Source organism: Diadema antillarum, unplaced genomic scaffold (genome assembly GCF_040938485.1).
Source record: "Diadema antillarum isolate AM-2024a unplaced genomic scaffold, OU_Dant_1.0 seq00002158_RagTag, whole genome shotgun sequence".
NCBI lineage: Eukaryota > Metazoa > Echinodermata > Echinoidea > Diadematoida > Diadematidae > Diadema > Diadema antillarum.
The window spans coordinates 313,131-329,896 of NW_027272797.1; the positions used below are offsets into that span (position 1 = coordinate 313,131).

At 37.9% G+C, this 16,766-nt stretch overlaps 1 protein-coding gene across 1 annotated transcript in view; it reads right to left on the reverse strand.

The window, feature by feature from the left end:
• Positions 1-16,078, reverse strand: part of LOC139714097 (atrial natriuretic peptide receptor 1-like) — a 283,186-nt gene extending 267,108 nt beyond the window's left edge. The window contains exon 1 of the mRNA XM_071625808.1: positions 15,693-16,078. Within this exon, the coding sequence (XP_071481909.1) occupies positions 15,693-15,734 (42 nt within the window). The 5' untranslated portion in view covers positions 15,735-16,078. The remainder of the gene's footprint in view (positions 1-15,692) is intronic.
• Between the last annotated feature and the right edge of the window lie 688 nt (positions 16,079-16,766).

Consider the following 16,766-nt stretch of genomic DNA (forward strand, 5'->3'; position numbering starts at 1 on the left):
CCCCGGCACATAAAATAATGATTACCCATGTAAATTCCAAACAATTTGACTAACCTGTGAAACGTACGCTGAATTTCTGGATGTTGTTTTGGTATTATCTGCCGATCTTTTGTTATCTCTACCTGTATGTTTACATTATGTTTTCCATGGTAACTGAAACAGGGTTCTGAATTCACGTTCTTTTAAACTTAAAACTCGGAGAAGCGGTGTTCATGTTGGTAACAGAAGATAATGCTGAGTACGTGTAAATAAAGCTAAACGCACGCTATGTCTTGCATTCTAGAGGGATAAACATTTTAATCAATACATTATTCCTTTCAGTGACCAAAGCTGAAATGGAAACAGAATCTGTGTTTTTTTTTTCTATTTTAAGCTGATTAATCTTTCATTTATATTCAATTCCTTCAACTAAAATAATGATAATAACAACAACAATAATAGTAAATAGCCCTCTAACAGGGCATGCTACTGACGTTTCTAAGGGCATTCGTACGAAACAGAGAACTTAAAATCGAACTACAGTATATTATTGCCAATATTGTACACATTCAATTTTAGGAAATTCAACCATGCATGGTACTTGTTATGGTACGAAACGTTTAGAGAAAATGATATCCATAAAACAAAAGAAATAATCACACACAAAAAACAACAACAGCTTGCTCGAAATGATTTATGAACTGAAAAGTTTAAGTGAGACAAATGGAGACATTCAGAACAGTGCATTGTCATTTATTCATTTGATTCATTTTCAAAGCAAAATGGAAAAGACATGCTATAACGTATACGGCATCATTAAAAAAAAAAGAGAAATATTTAGAAAAATAAAAGAAGCCCACGAGTTTGACATTAAACCACGGGGCTTAATATGTAGGTATCGTGGGCTTTGTTTGCTTAGTGTCAAACTCGTGGGCCTTTACGCCTTATTTGCTTTGTGTCGAACTCGCGGGTCTTGTTTGCCTATACACAATGAATAGACTCATGGGCTGTATATCTCGTGGGCTGTATAACGTGTGGGCTGTATACCTCGTGTGCTATATGATTCGTGGGTGTCGAACTCGTGACGTACACGTGTTTTTCCATTTTTACCTATTCCGCATGTTTCTTGGGTAGGATATTAATTTACAGAACTCTTAACATTTTTTAAAAAGGAAATTAGACGAAATTGTTAACTACTGTGTCCATTTTTCACAAACTATTCGGCTTGATCGTGACCATTCCACCACGTAAATTAGTTCAATAGCACTAAATAATTTATGGTTATTTAAATGGTCAGAGCGAGACCCCTATTTTTAAAATTAACGGAAACACAGAGCAGTCACTGTATTGCAAGTGACATGAAACAAATGTAATACTTTCTTTTCTGAAAGGAATTTATCTATGAAATGCCCTCTCTTTACGTGTGTATGTATGTGTATGTGCACACATAATGTTATCACTACATGTATATCAATGCCAAGCTCTAAAACGACAAGAGATAAGAAACAACAGCAATGAATTATTTTCGAAGCGAAAAAAGACATGCGCTTTGCATCTTTCACAGAATGTGCAGGAATGAATGCCAAGTCAGTTGTTGCTACTTATTATGTCCGTAGATCTTTGCCCACTGGACTTTTCCCGACTTTCCGTTGTATTGGATGTGCCTTCGTGAGCAATGAGGCTACTACCCTATTTTGTCGAGTCATTTCCCCGTCCGCTCTGCCTCTATCATGACTCTACCACTGCTTAATAGGTACGACGTACTAATGTTATCTACTACCTGGCAGTTGTAATGAAACATACAATTGCACCACACTGTGGCAATGGACACTAAAGATACTTTTTGGTCATATTTTGGTTATTATGTAATCATTATTTGATCCAGCATGATTAAGGAACGGGATTCGGGGATGTAACACTTAATGTGTCAATGTTCTCTCGAAGAGGGTCTACTTAGTATCAACCATGGCTCATGATTGTATCAGGTCCTTCTATACTCCAACTGCCAAATGTGTTTGGCATTACCGATTTTGTTTGTTTGTTTGTTTATAATCTGGTCCGTGTGAGTATTCATTTTAGACAAAAAGGCAAAAAAAAAATGAGGGCAATGACCAACCGAATTCAAATATTTATTCGTACTGGACAATCCAACTATTTAGCTGCAAAAAAAAAGAAGAAGAGGAAAACAATAACGAAATTTCAACATACCTGTAAAGTCAGGTTTGAAGTATACTGCATGAAATAGTGACAAAGATTATTATGTGTTGCGGAGCGGAATTTTGTTAGGCGGAATGGATCATTGAGTCAAATCCCATGATTCCTTCATTTCCCTCCCTAGAAAAACGTGCCATTTTTCACTGCATTCCTCCTTTATTAGCTATAATCATAAGCATCAATATTCCATGCCTTTATGGCATGTCTTAAAAAAATATCAATTTACGAGCGGAGAGACGTGCCAATCATGCGACTGCGAACAACCTTCGTTTATCGGTAATTATGAGCTCAGTTATGATGTCGAATAGACAGATTTACAAGACATACACATCTTTACGGCTCTAATCTCTCACGTAGCCCGCGATTTGCCAAGCCAGTGTAGTCTGGGATTCAGAATCAGTAACAAACATCATTCAAAACTAGACCAAGCCATTTTAGGCAGGTCTATTTAATTTGCTTAAAGTTTTAGAAAGGCACAATAACGTGGCTGTTTTGGATTCATAATGTGAAATGTGTTCCGTTATTGCTTGCCTCCCCTCCCCGCCCTCTCTTCTTCTCTCTTTCTTCACTCATCTTGAAGCAGAGAATAGATAACGACGTTGGCTACTACTTTATCCATGGTACTGGCGATGAAGTCGTTCAGTTCTGTGCAGGCTGGTGCGCTGAGACGCTTTCTAAAGGTCGAGCTAAAGCTTTGGTGGACAAAATAATGCACTTTAGAAGCGATGGAATTGACTTAATGGTGCCCGGCGACGGTAGCTGCTCATAAACAATGCTCCGACCATCCTTTTTCTGTCGTCTCGTCCGGTCCCAAGAAAGCTTGTGATGCCCTGCCTTTCCTTTGTGTTGGGTATGATGTTTTGCTGCTATATGTATGTCACCCTTTAAATCAAAATCTGTATTTACTCACCCATCGTTAGTTCTTCCTGTCCCTCTTATTCCATTTTTTCTTCTGTCTACAACTGCTACACAATTATCATGTATCATAGTATCTTGTAATCAAACACAGGACGAGACACTCGATCACTGTAGCTCATTGGGCTGAGCTGCACTCATATGTTTGGCAAAATATACGGAATGAGAGTTCTAGCAAAACGTCAGCCTAAAATATGATATGGTATGATATAAACGTGATGTTAAATGATGTCCTCATTCTTTTTCAAACACCGATTTCCGAGATCCATACTAGCAAAGGCGATGCAGATAAAGAACAATTCAACAACTATTCCCGTTGAATTGTGGTTTTGCGTTAAAATAAATGAATGTCTGGGACATTGACGTTTTTGACATTTTTTTTTAACTTGCAGCTAAGCATTATTAATTTTGTTCATGATATACATTTCTCATGATGTAAAACAAGGCTTTTGTGGATCTACAGAGGCCACGACGAATATCCGGGACTTTGGAGACCTATATAAATTCTCAGTGAATTTTACGTGTAGTCACTTATGGCATTGTGAAAAGAAGAACGAGGGAGAGAGAGAGAGAGAGAGAGGAAAAAAAAGATTGTGACACTCTTCCATTTCAGAAACAATCCACTCACGCGTCTTAAAGAAACAACACTCTCTCGAGATTGTTTAACTGTTCTCTTCTAAACTGTTATATTGCGAATAGACGCATTAAACTCTATCCATAGACCTTCAGGTCTATGCTCTATCTGAACTTTATGATCAACAGAAGTGAAAGGTTTCAGAAAGCTGAGATTCCATGCTATCACCAGGGACTGAAAGCAAGATGGAGGTCATGACCGCGAGCTTTCTCCCGGGTGACGAGGGTACCGAGGTCGAATAGGAAGGTCAGCATGGAAGCCACATAAGCAAAGTGTGAAGCCTGCTGTTAATCACATCTTTTCTCACTTGTTTCACAGGTTTCCTTTCTAGCACAACACAGGATAGTATCAGGAAGAGACTGAAAACGAGGGAAGTACAGTTATACGAAATTATCCGTTGGTTATACGGTTATACGTTGGTTGCTACAAGACTTGATTTGACAGTTGTAGATCATCTGTGCTTATAGCTGTTGGCGGCGGGTGGCTGTCATTATTCGGTTTAACATCTGTACGGCTTGTATAAGCATGTGGGTGTGCATGTGATTTTGTTTTACCTAATTGTGGTTGATGTCACTTTCTTTATTTTGCTTCTGATGGAAGTGTGCTAGCCTATATCCTGCAGACGTTCAAACTGTCTTCACTTTCGGCAGGACATGAAACTCTGTTACTTGGCATATTTGCATGTGTTTTCTCTCGATTTTCGAAAATTCTTTCACGTACCAGATGAACAGATGTTATCTATCAAAGAAGATTGATAAGTGGCAGAGGTTTCACACTATTGGTTGACTTTTTCATATGGCACATCTCTATTTGATTAAAACATAGTGACTTTGTTGAGAATCTGATAATTATATGATTCGATTTGAAGAATCATTTGTGGAAGTTACCTTTTATTTGCCAGTTCTAATTTCCTTATCATAAATTCCGTTTGTCATTTTACTGTGTTCATTTTAGAACAGCCCCACGTACAAGAATATTCATAGTCTATTATGACCTCAAGTAAATGCAGAAATATGGTGAATGAGACATAAAAATGTAGAAAAAAGTAACAAACTGAACATTTGTCCGGTAAAACTGTCGAATCATTAGGCCAACACCACAACGCACAAATAGTTAAAAAAGCTGCTTCATCCTGTCGAGTGTCTAAAAGCTGTAGACTACAAGTTGCTGCGCACACAACAGATTGGAAATTCTCTTAATGGATTGCAAGATCATTAAGGGGCTGATCAAATATGTTGATGACCATTACCATAATGACTCATACTTGATTGATGCGTGTGATTTTAATTACTTGCTAACAGAAAAGGTCAATTGCAAAACAGTCATTACCGCTGACACATTGTTCCCATAATGGTTTGATTGGCTGTTAGCTGCTTGCAAGCTATACGTATACCACTGTTATCATTCGTCAACTACATCGGTGTGGTTGAAGGAAACGCTTTGCACTATCGTGCACATTAAATATCTTGCATTTGCTCGACAGTACACGTCAACGTAAGTCTCCGTATTTACAGTTGTACATCCTTGTCACCTACCCGATACCGACCCGATGACACAGTTCATAGTCTGAAAAAATAACAATTTGAGTATATTCGGTATATATTGTTAGGAACGAATTGGAAATAATAATTCCACCATATGTGTTGCTTCCGTTCAGTGTGCATAGTGATACACCCCACGGCGACTCTCGTCGCCAACACAACATTTACTATTAAGGACGTACAAACAGTACCAATGCATAGCTTTTTAGTAAGCCTGTTACGATTCTCGAAGTGAAGACTAGGAATGCTAGCTAAGCAGACAGATTTTGACACTTTGAACAGTACAATACTTCCTCCAGCCAATGTTTTTAATTTATTCTCAAGTTCAGAAAAAACTAGAATGAAGTTTCTTTACACATTTCTTATTTCCCTCTCCTGGCTTTCATTCGAGCAATATAATATTGCATTTAAAGGAAAATGTCCTTTGGAGAAAAAGCTATTTAGGTCAAGCCTCCGGCAAGCTTTGTGGCTGTCAAAGGACCTACGCAATGCAAATGCATGTTGAATATATAAATTGGTTTAATACTACCCTGGTCAATCAATTGCATGCGATATATTCTTATAATAAGATTCCACTATTTTTCTGCAGATTATTTCGAGACGCCGACGAAAAACTTCCAAACCACGATTATGTCGATGACATCTGAACTGCCAATCACTGCTGTAATACTAATACAAGTAAAATGAACATTGGAATGTACCTTTCCCTTAACTGAGCCTAACGTACATGTTCTCATGTCATAAATATGATAAACAAAAGACATAGAGTGGAAATATTGGCACTACTAAGCAACCCAAGTCAGCAATGTATGCATTGCATGGTTCCTTTCAGGCACTCCTTTGTGAACGACCATAACCAGAATTTCAACACACCACAGAAATGGCATATTGCGGATGAGAACTTCAGTAAGTTTTACTGCAACCCTGCGACTGAAAAGTGAAAAAAAAAATCTCACATCTGGCTTGAATTCCTTGGCCACCTGTGAAGTTTGCTTTCATCGATTACGTAGGATGGGCTAATAGCTATGTGCAACAGAAGGGCAGGCTACTTGGGTTTGAGCCGCATTGATTCGAAAAAGTACGTCGCCTTTTGTGGATCGACAATATACCGAAATAGACCGAGCGAAAATTACGGAGGAAATGTCGATGGAATCAATTATGATCTCTCTTCGTTCCTCAGCAGCCAATATGGCCACTGGGAAAGCGATTATAAAATGATATAAAAAATAAAAGGGTTAGAGACTGAGAGACTGAGTTATATACAGAAAGAAGGAGAAAGATAGGGGGGAGAGAGAAAGAGTATGAGAGGACAGAAAAGAGAGACAGAGAAAAGGAAAGCTTAGTCCAGAAAGCAAGAGAAAGAATAAGATATCTACAATGTCAAACAGTGTTACTGATATAAATCACCTGCAGGTCAGTTGATTGTTTAAAAGAATAAACGTTTATCTCTTTTGTTTCCTTTGAAGGAGGGAACTTACTTTGTGCAGATTGGTGGATAGGTCGATTGGCGAATTATGAGAAAATGACATCACCAATTTAACATATCTTTATACTATGCGGTTTCGCAGTGTTGTCGCTATTTTGTAAAATGATTTTGATAAAACATCTAGTGTTCCGTGCATCATATTTGTCTATTTCCTTTAACGTGGAACGGGAATGAACTTAAGGGTGAATTTCTGTCCCATATTAAATTGACTTGAACTCATGTAGTAAAATTCATTTCAATATCGACGTAATCGAAGATTATGGAATTCCATGTTAAAAGACAAACAAGTTAAACGTTTTAAGAACAAGGCAAGCACACGATCGCCTAAAGCAACCAAGTAACAACACTTAGATTTGATACACTGGAGAAGAAAAAAAAAATATTTCTAGCCAGTCGATAACTAAGTACGATTGAGCAAACATGTGAATTAAGGCCTTTGCTTAATAGAGCAAACCCGAAACAAGGTATTCTTTCTGTTCTGTGTCTTTTCTTTTTCGCCGAAAAATGCGACAGTATAGGCGATATAATGATAGCTACCCAATGAAAAACCACCATGGCTTCTTGTCAGCTCGCTCCTAGGAACTGGGTCTTCAGGAAATGCAATCGTCTTCTGGCGATCGTCTTATGAAAGACAAGGCGTCTCGAGAAAAATGCGAATCATTTCAATTTTCACCCCACTGGCATGACTGGCACGAAGAAAGTCACAAAATCAACACCTTGTAGAATGTTTGACATATAATTTGCTTCATTTTCTTTACGTGTGTGTGTGTGTGTGTGTGTGTGTGTGTGTGTGTGTGAGAGAGAGAGAGAGAGAGAGAGAGTGGGTGTGTGTGTTGGCGCGAGTGCGTTAAATGAGAATAGGAATGGATCGCGAGGACCAAGTATTAGTTAACGATGCATCTCGCGCCATATTATATGCAGTATCAGTCTCATCAATCACCAAGGCTTAAGTTTGAAAAGGGGAAAACGAACGAGAGAATTTACGATGCCTAAATGTCTGATTTTGTCTATTGTTTTCTTCTAATGTGCTGGAGAGAGTTGATAACATATTATGTAACGTTGATGAAATTTACGATTTTTCCTCATGTAAATAGATAATGAACAGGCTAGTAGCAGAGTATATAAATTATAATACATAGTAGACCAGAACTGGCTGCATTTCAATATGAAATGTATTGTCAGTAAAGAGTGGCAATACATATTCACGATTGGGGGGATAACACGCGTTCGTGTACAGTTCCATAATGCGCACCTATCAATACTTGCATGACATCTGCATTAAATTGCTCATGTTAATGTAGCAAGGTGAAAGGCTAGTAACACTCTCTACAGTGTCTTCTTGAGCAATGTGTCGTTGTTACATCCGATAAAACTCGAACCGGCTTGTAAATGTTTTGTGATTCGTCAATTTGTCGATCAATTATTTTTCTACTGCGCATGCGTGTATGATGGAATATTCACCATAATTTGTATGAGAATGAACGTAAAGTGCAAGAATAAATGTACAAGCACCAAGACACACATCCACACATGCAAGCACGGACACACATACGCGCGCGCACACACACACACACACACACACACACACACACACGCACACAACTCTAAAACATAAGACCAGAAGTTAAAAAGGTTGAGCACATGTCCACTTGAAGATCCTCGCAAAGTGTTGTGCCTGCACACTGTATGATATCAAAAGCACTCTGTTAAGGTCGATTCTCCTGAGGTACGATAATAACGGTAATCATGATAGATAACGATATCTATCTTTCTTCCCTGATCTAGTTGTGTTACCAGAGGTTAGAGAGGTTCAGTACATGTGCACTTGAAAATCCTCGTAAAGTGTAATCCCCGCACTTTACCTCATATCAAGAGCATACTATTAAGACCGAATATCTATGTTAATACAATGGGGATACTCATGATGAATACTGATATCTATCACTTTTCCCTTGCTCTAACTGTGTTGCCATGTCTACCTGAAGATGAATAACTTTATAGATATTCAACAAGCTCCATGATTCAACTGATCCTCGAAGGAGAAACGGTCAGTAGGAATGATTGCGAAATCCTAGAATAATTATTATCTCGTCATTCCGTGTTCAACGGCCGGCATCCTCATTAAAGCCTTAATCTTCAATTTATAAAAAAAAAAAGAAACAGACACACTCGCACACACACACACACACACACACACACACATACACATATACTTTATACAAACAACAACAACCCAAACAAGCAGACAAATTGTTTTATACATATTTTACCAAAATATTTGTAGCGATTCGTCATAAACACACGATTGTCATTACCATGCTTAATTGAAAAGTTGTCAGCTTGAAAAATAGAAGTGGGTGAATCGGATACGTGCTCCCCTGCAATGTAATAAAAAATACTCCCCTGGGCCCGGTTACTTTTACTAATGAACGTAGTGGGTGATATCGCTTTGAATTATTTAGTCTGCGGCGACATTCTCGTTTGTCCTCGAAGGTGCGTTTGGTTGGTGTGCACTGGTGTGTTGGTTTGCACTGGTGTGTTGGTTTGCACCAGTGTGTTGGTTTGAGCTGGTGTGTTGTTGTGCGCTGGTGTGTTTGTGCGCCATTTGATATGCGCCTATCGCACAGGTCTGAGTTGGAAGGACAAGCTTCCTCAGAAGCCTGTTAGTAATGTGACTCATTAAAAGTTATCGATGAAATCTGTTCATATAACCATGTCGACATGTAAAAAAAAGAGTGTGATGTGTAGCTATCGCACAGACGACAAAGTTGCAATCAATTAAATTTTGGTAGGAATAATGACTGCCTCGATATTCCCCTTTGATTATACAATTTGTTAATATAAACATGTTTTTACACTCGATTATTTTTACACACTCATGTTTATAAGTGTCAATAAACATGCGAGACTTCAATCCTATTTGCGTTTTTCCCAAGATTCCCTCGAGTTTGCTCGAGTGTAGGAAATATATCGCCACATCATGAACAGGTAGATAATACCATCAAGTTATGATATATATATATATGTATATATGTATATATATATATATATATATATATATATATATATATGATATGATATGTATATATTTATTATATATAATGTTTTATGCGCAAATAAATGAGAAGGTAACAATTTTCTATGTAAAATTTGTTGCCTTTGCTTTATGGTTGACAGGATGAAGACACATCGCATCGAGGCAATACATGTATCTTGATGATGTCCTTGCTAATAATGAACTTGATTTATAGCTTATTTTAGGTTAATTAATTGTGACAACACAATAATCCAAAAACACCTTAGCCATCAAGTTGCGGTGATTTGGCTCAGTAGGTAGAGCGTCTTCCTCCCAATCCAAATGTTCGATTCGCGAGTCTATCTGAGCAATGCTGTGTGTAATCATACCGTCCCCTCTAGCAAGAGGCAAAAACACTCTGTCCCTCGACTAGGACATAAAATGGAAGTCACGACCAGTGTGACAGAGTCACATCTCATGCACGTAAAGGATCCCGCTTCATTCATTCATCGCAAAGAGCAGGATGCGTATTATAACCCGGTGAAGTGGTCTGCACATCCAACTGGACCCCATGGGCTATCGAGTCATCTCCTCACATGAAAAACAAAACAAAACAAAACAGAACCAATCGATGAAAAATGAATATTTCCTAAGCAGTAACCATGTTTGTAACGTTCACCTTAACAGCATTATAGTAGGAAGGTATGCAAACATACAATAAAGACATTGACAAACAGGTGGAAAATGACAACCAAGTAGACTAAAGAAGATTACCAAAAGATAAATCAAATGCGTTTATTCCTACGGTAGCATGTGCGCCTCGTAAGAAGAAAAAAATGACATATCGGACGAGGAAACCAAAACACATCGTCTACGAGACAACGTCAATGCTAAGTTATAATGAGGAGGTTTATACTCCGCCAGCGCCGCGTACAAGCATCTTTCCAGCCATAAACGCCCCCTTCTCATAATAACATTTGCAGTTAATGGATTTTCTACATTTAGTGCAGTGTTGTGCGTTTTAAGAAATGAGGTAAAGCTCGTATGGGTGAGTATGGCATGGTGATAAGAGAAGATGTACCACGCGATGGAAGGGCCCATTTCAAAATGTGATTTCTTTTTCCACCCCAGCTAGGAGCAGCGAGGAACGATGTAGACGAAATATATAGCGCAAAGAGGAAGGAAGAGAATAAGTAAGATGATAGAATAACCTTCACCTGGGTGATTGATGAAAACAATTGGATGGGTTCACTTAACCGGCGAACAGAGTGCGATCAGGATTACACTTTAAATCAGTCGTACTCAGGGGGCTATGTCTGTGTAATAGAGAGATGAAACCTGAGAATGGAGCTGACTTTTCTCTTTAGAAGAGAGGGAGGAAGAATACTTCTTCTCTTCTGTTTTGTTCTCAGCAATGATATCACATCTACTGATAACAATCTACATCGTACACACGCACACGCACACGACCATACATTTACGTGATATCTGTTCTGCCGCCAAAAATCTGTTACACAGTATCATCTTGAAAATTACTTAAGCAATACAATATTATCAAATAATTGACAATTCAGTACAATTCATGAGCTCATGAACTCATGCAAAACCTGACTATGTGTGGTTTACATGTTCTTGATTTTAATTGCTACTAGTGAATTTCTATATGGTAATTATCTCTGCGGTCATACTATAAACATGTGGCTTTGGTAAGGATTATTCATCCTCTAGGAGAAGCTTAATAACTTTGTGTTTGGTTTTAGCCACTGGGAATAACATGACGATCTCTTCGTTAAAGGAAGTCAAATTTTTCAGCGCATCGTGAGTTCTGATGACATTATTCTGAACCAATTCCATAAAATTATGGCGAAAAGAAATTTAAACAAAACTGTAGATATTGAAAAATTCGTTTATTCCGTTGCCTTTCATGTCACGATAGTGAGAGGAGGAAATTCTTCATCCTTCAACTATTTTGTTTATCGTTCTCACAGATCTGTTGCTGTTATTGTAGCTGCTAAGATATTTGTCTTCCTTTAAAAGTAAATATCATTTTCCGGGTTTTGTAACTTGGAGAAGCATTAATTCAAGCTGGTAGAAAACCTTCCTGAGTGCGAAGGGTGATGGACTCTCGTCGTACTCTCCTTTTAGATATCGTTCCTTTACTTTTTTCAAGAAATACTAGCGAATAAAAATTTCTTTAAAGAAAAATCATATATATTCTGTCAACAAAGGTTCGATAAACACGCTAGATCAAGCGACTCAAAATTCCATTACCGAACATCTAGTGTAACTTTGTGAAGCAAGCGCATTGCTCACATTTACTGACAAGCAATATTCAAACCACGTAGATTTTACTCTTTGTCAAACCAAATTCAACGTAAGAATACCCGTACGTTTCATGAAATGACCGTTGAGATCATAAATATCAGCAGAATTGTAAATTCAGGCCAATTAGTCTTGCGTTTGCCTTTTCCCCTATGTTTGAACTACTTTTCTTACAAGAGTCAACGTATAGAGTATTGCTGTCAATGCTGCCGAGAAATCCCGGCGAGAAAGGTAGCCTGACGACGTCTGAACGGGCGCGGAAATCAGCGAAATCAACACGGGCTCACGGAGCACGGCCGAGGCAGAGGCGTCCAGTCGTCTTGTTAATGATAATCGGCAGTGTACGGATCACGTCACAGAGTAAATATTCTATATCGAGTTACAACCTCGAAACCTGTCTTTGGAATAGTCCACACAAAGGAGCCAGAAGAACGCCCGGAATTGTTTTTGGTAAACACTGTCATCACAGGTACAGTCCCTCGGTAAACTCTTGCTCAGTAGCGTGGATATGAAAAAAAAAAGTTTCCATTGTTCCTTTGTTTTAGTGACTGTGTTCTTAGAATTGATGAAACAAACAAACAATGGTATACATGGTGTGCTGTTCCGCCTGTTACCCCTGACCACGTAAGTACCCCGTCCCAATATCCGCTTCTTTCGGGGTTTATCCATATCATTATTTTTTTACGATCTTTCATTTTGATTGATACTTTAATGTACAGCTGTACTGTGTATCCACTCTTTGTTGATCTATTTTGCTTTTATTTCTTCCTGATCTTTTTAACCCAAACACTTGTATCTTACTTCAGAATGACTTTCATCACAGTGTCAAAGGGTCCTTATTTACAAATCTTCTTAAAACGGGCAATTTCTAGGCTCTAAAGGATAACCGTTTGGATGAGAGAAATCATGTTCCTGTTTGAGTGTCCTATATGTAAGACGCACATTGACCTTCACTGTTACAGATTAGTAGTGCTATCCCAGTGAAGAGATAGAACGAATAAAAAGAAACCGAGTAGGGGAACCTTTTTTTAAAATCAAACTGATGCATAAGACAGTTATTGCAGTTTGAATATTTGATGAAAGAGTAATATCAGTCGCTATCTTAAACGCAATTAAATGAGTTGATAATTTCTTCGCCTCAATAGACTTTCACTGACATGTATTGACGTCCTCACAATCCGATCTCCACTTGCAATCGAATAATGAATGAGCTTTGTGTTTCGCGTTTCATCAATATCGAGTTGTAATAACTTAGCAAATAATTGATGGCTTTTTAAGGTAGATTGTAGTGGGTAACCAGATACTTATATTCTATGATACTTACCACTCTTATTCAACAGGAGAATTGTGAAGTAATTACATCAAATTCCCTGAATGTTTTGGCCTCAGTGACACATTCTATATAACAGCTCAGGAGCAATGTCATCAGTACACTGACAAACAGTGTCGCTATGTTGCTGCTATTATTATTTCAAAAAGCAACACACAGTTTCCGTAGGGAATGCAACTCAGTAGTATATACAGTGTATATTAATCGTCTTAAGCTGTCCGACAAAATTCGAAGTTTTTATTGTCTATCTCAAAGTTTCCATTTTCTGTTTCTATTTTGCACGAATGTATTATAAATGATACATTCATTCCCCGCTGAAAAAAAGAAGAAAAGAAAAATGCTAAGCCGCAAGGACACCGTCTTCGGTTAAACATAGAGTACTATGCGTGAAAAAAAAAAATGAAACCATCATTATTTTCACACGGTAATGAAATAAAACATGAAACAATGGGCTCTCATTTTTCTGCCATTCTATATCAGATCCAAACGTCTTCTAAATACGGTTGAAATGTACAAGACATTTATAATGTATTATTATGTACTTTGTCCCTGTATGTACATTCCTACCACATCCCTTTCTTGTTTTCTTTCTTTCCTTATTCTCTGCTCTCTCGAAGCCGTATTTACAGTGACACAGTGTCACATTGTAAAAGTTGGATCTCTTTCCAAATCGAATTTGTTATTGATTTTAACCCTTTACTTTTTCTGTTGATACTACTTTATCCTTTATAGCATCCTGCAAATACTGCATTCTGAACAGTCATAGGTAAGATTCTTTTCATAAATACACACAAAATGTGGGCAGAAAAAAAAATTAGAGCTCTAAGCCATGATGCGAAATGTTTAATATTATGTTCATAAAATGCAAGTTACTGGGATGTAAACTTAGATTGCCAAGTCACGGTTTGTAATGATTGATTATTATCAGCGAATATAGCAAACTATGCTCATGATAGAGCTGATAGTTTTATTAATACAGCAAGAAATCACTTGATCTTGTTCGTCGGAAAATGATACAAAACATTTATTTTACTAGTTTGACTGATCTTTGGTAATGATAAAGGCAATAGATTACCTGAGTTTCAACTTCATTGTCTTTATTGAGCTTTGACTACAAAGTAGAAGATTTCGAGTTTGACTATAAATAATGATACATGGTGATTCTGGGTCATTACCTGCTACAATCAGTTTCATTTGCCAAAGGAAGAAGGCATGGATATGATTGATTTCGACGAAAGGGTGAGGAATTGTAACCTCAACAACATGTGATGTTACAGAGATTCACTATCACCATAAAACACATGAATTTAATCATTAGATAATACGAACGACAATTGCACCTTTTAAACAAAATGTTATTTTGGATGTATGACAGATCCTAAGTCTTAACTACAAAAATTCAGTCATACTGTGATGTCATCCGCACATTGAATGTATGTGTGTTCTGACTACATAATTGTTATTGTTGATTTATGATCAGAGCAGTACAATTGCCGCTTTCGTGGCACCCACCAAGCAATACATTGATGCTTGAGAGTTTAACGGGTATTCGATTATACAAACTGACGTTGTTAAGGAGAATTATTTGAGAATTACCTGATATATATATATATATATATATATATATATATATATATGTGTGTGTGTACATATATCTGTAAATCAAACCGACGCCTTAAGAAACAATAGAGCACATTCCAGAAAGAGATATTCTATTAATTGATAGAGCATTTGTCATTTGACAGGACTGACGTACACGTTCATATCGATAGAATACATTTCCTTGTTGACGTTCACACTATGAACATTTGACGTCAAACTGGTGAGAGAACATTGTTAATCTGGGGTCCTTCTATAGTGTAGGATATCTTCTTTATCTGAGGCTTACAAAACAAATATGCAATTTTCTATTTTCTCACTCACTCCACCCATATTCCAACTGATACACTAGAAACAATGTTGTAAAACGGCCGAAATCCTGCTTTGTTGGTGGGGTATCATCACCTTTCTACGGAGAGGGTTTTCTTTCCATACAGTCTCCTTGGCAATTTCACTGTTGATTTACCCACTGTTCTACAGTAACGCTTGTACGGTGTAGAAGCAATGTCAGAAAAGGGGAAAGAGAGTGCTTGTACAATCCAGTATGCAACAACTCAAGCTGGATAAGAGTTCTGAAAATATTTTTCTTAAGGAAAATTATACTGCGTGGCATCTTTTTTTTTTAAATCTTTGCAAGGCTGTGTGGGGTCACTTACCGATATCCAGACAATGAAGCACACGGTTCTGGCTACCATCATTGTTATCTTCGATTACAGCTCAGCGACACAGGTGACGGAGTAAGAATAAAGTCCACTTGTCTTAGATTTCCAAGTTTTGTTGATGTATTGGTAGTAGTCTCGCAATGTTCTCCCTTTGTTAATGCGCTTTCACGGTAGGAATGCACTCACTAGGATTTATACACGAATTACGAGTCATCGACTTCTATTTCTGTATTCTTCCACATGCACGTTTCATGGGACAGCGATGAAGGAGATCAAAATTACAACACACAGCCTTTTTCCTGCTTACAACACACCTCTTCTGCGCTGCAGACTTTACTCGAAAAAGGACAAGCGATATGGTGATGCGCTAAAAGCAAAATGTCGATCATTATAGATATATATAAATCAAAATAAAAGATGCGCGGCTTTCATGGTGTCGGAGCTCGCTCCATGACGACGGGTAAGGTTAGAGCGAAATTCTCTGTTGCATTTAGAAAAAAACGATATCTTCCACGGGTAGGGATGGCGTGATAGTAATTGTGTCTGCCGCAGTTTGGCCTGCTATCCGTAAGATAAGCCCAAACAACAAGAGAGTAAACATACTCCTAATAAGCTTAAACAGTTAATCGCATTTTTTTTTATAACTATGCAATACTTTTTGGTCCAGCAAGCGTCAACTGAATGTTCACATGTCGGTAATAATTATCTGTTCATGGTTTTGACATGGAATAAACACTGGAGCAAGGCAATCGCAGGTGAATAAAATCCATGTGGTTATCACAGTTTCGAACGAGATGAAAATTCGCTTCGGGCTTCCAGGTTGACAGGCATAAGTCTGTCGCTTGTCCCCGTAGGTAGATCAGCACCGATGCATCAAAGACAATGCTGTCCTTGCGATGGAGAATAACGACCTAATACAAACCCGCATTAGGGAAAACAGTAAGGAAAAGGGTCAACTTTTCTCTTCCCACATGACTGAGTAATGTCAACGAATGGCTGTCAACTGGTGACACGGCTCCAGAATAGGACCAATACGTAAATTCATTTGGTCGCCTGTAAGAGGATGCT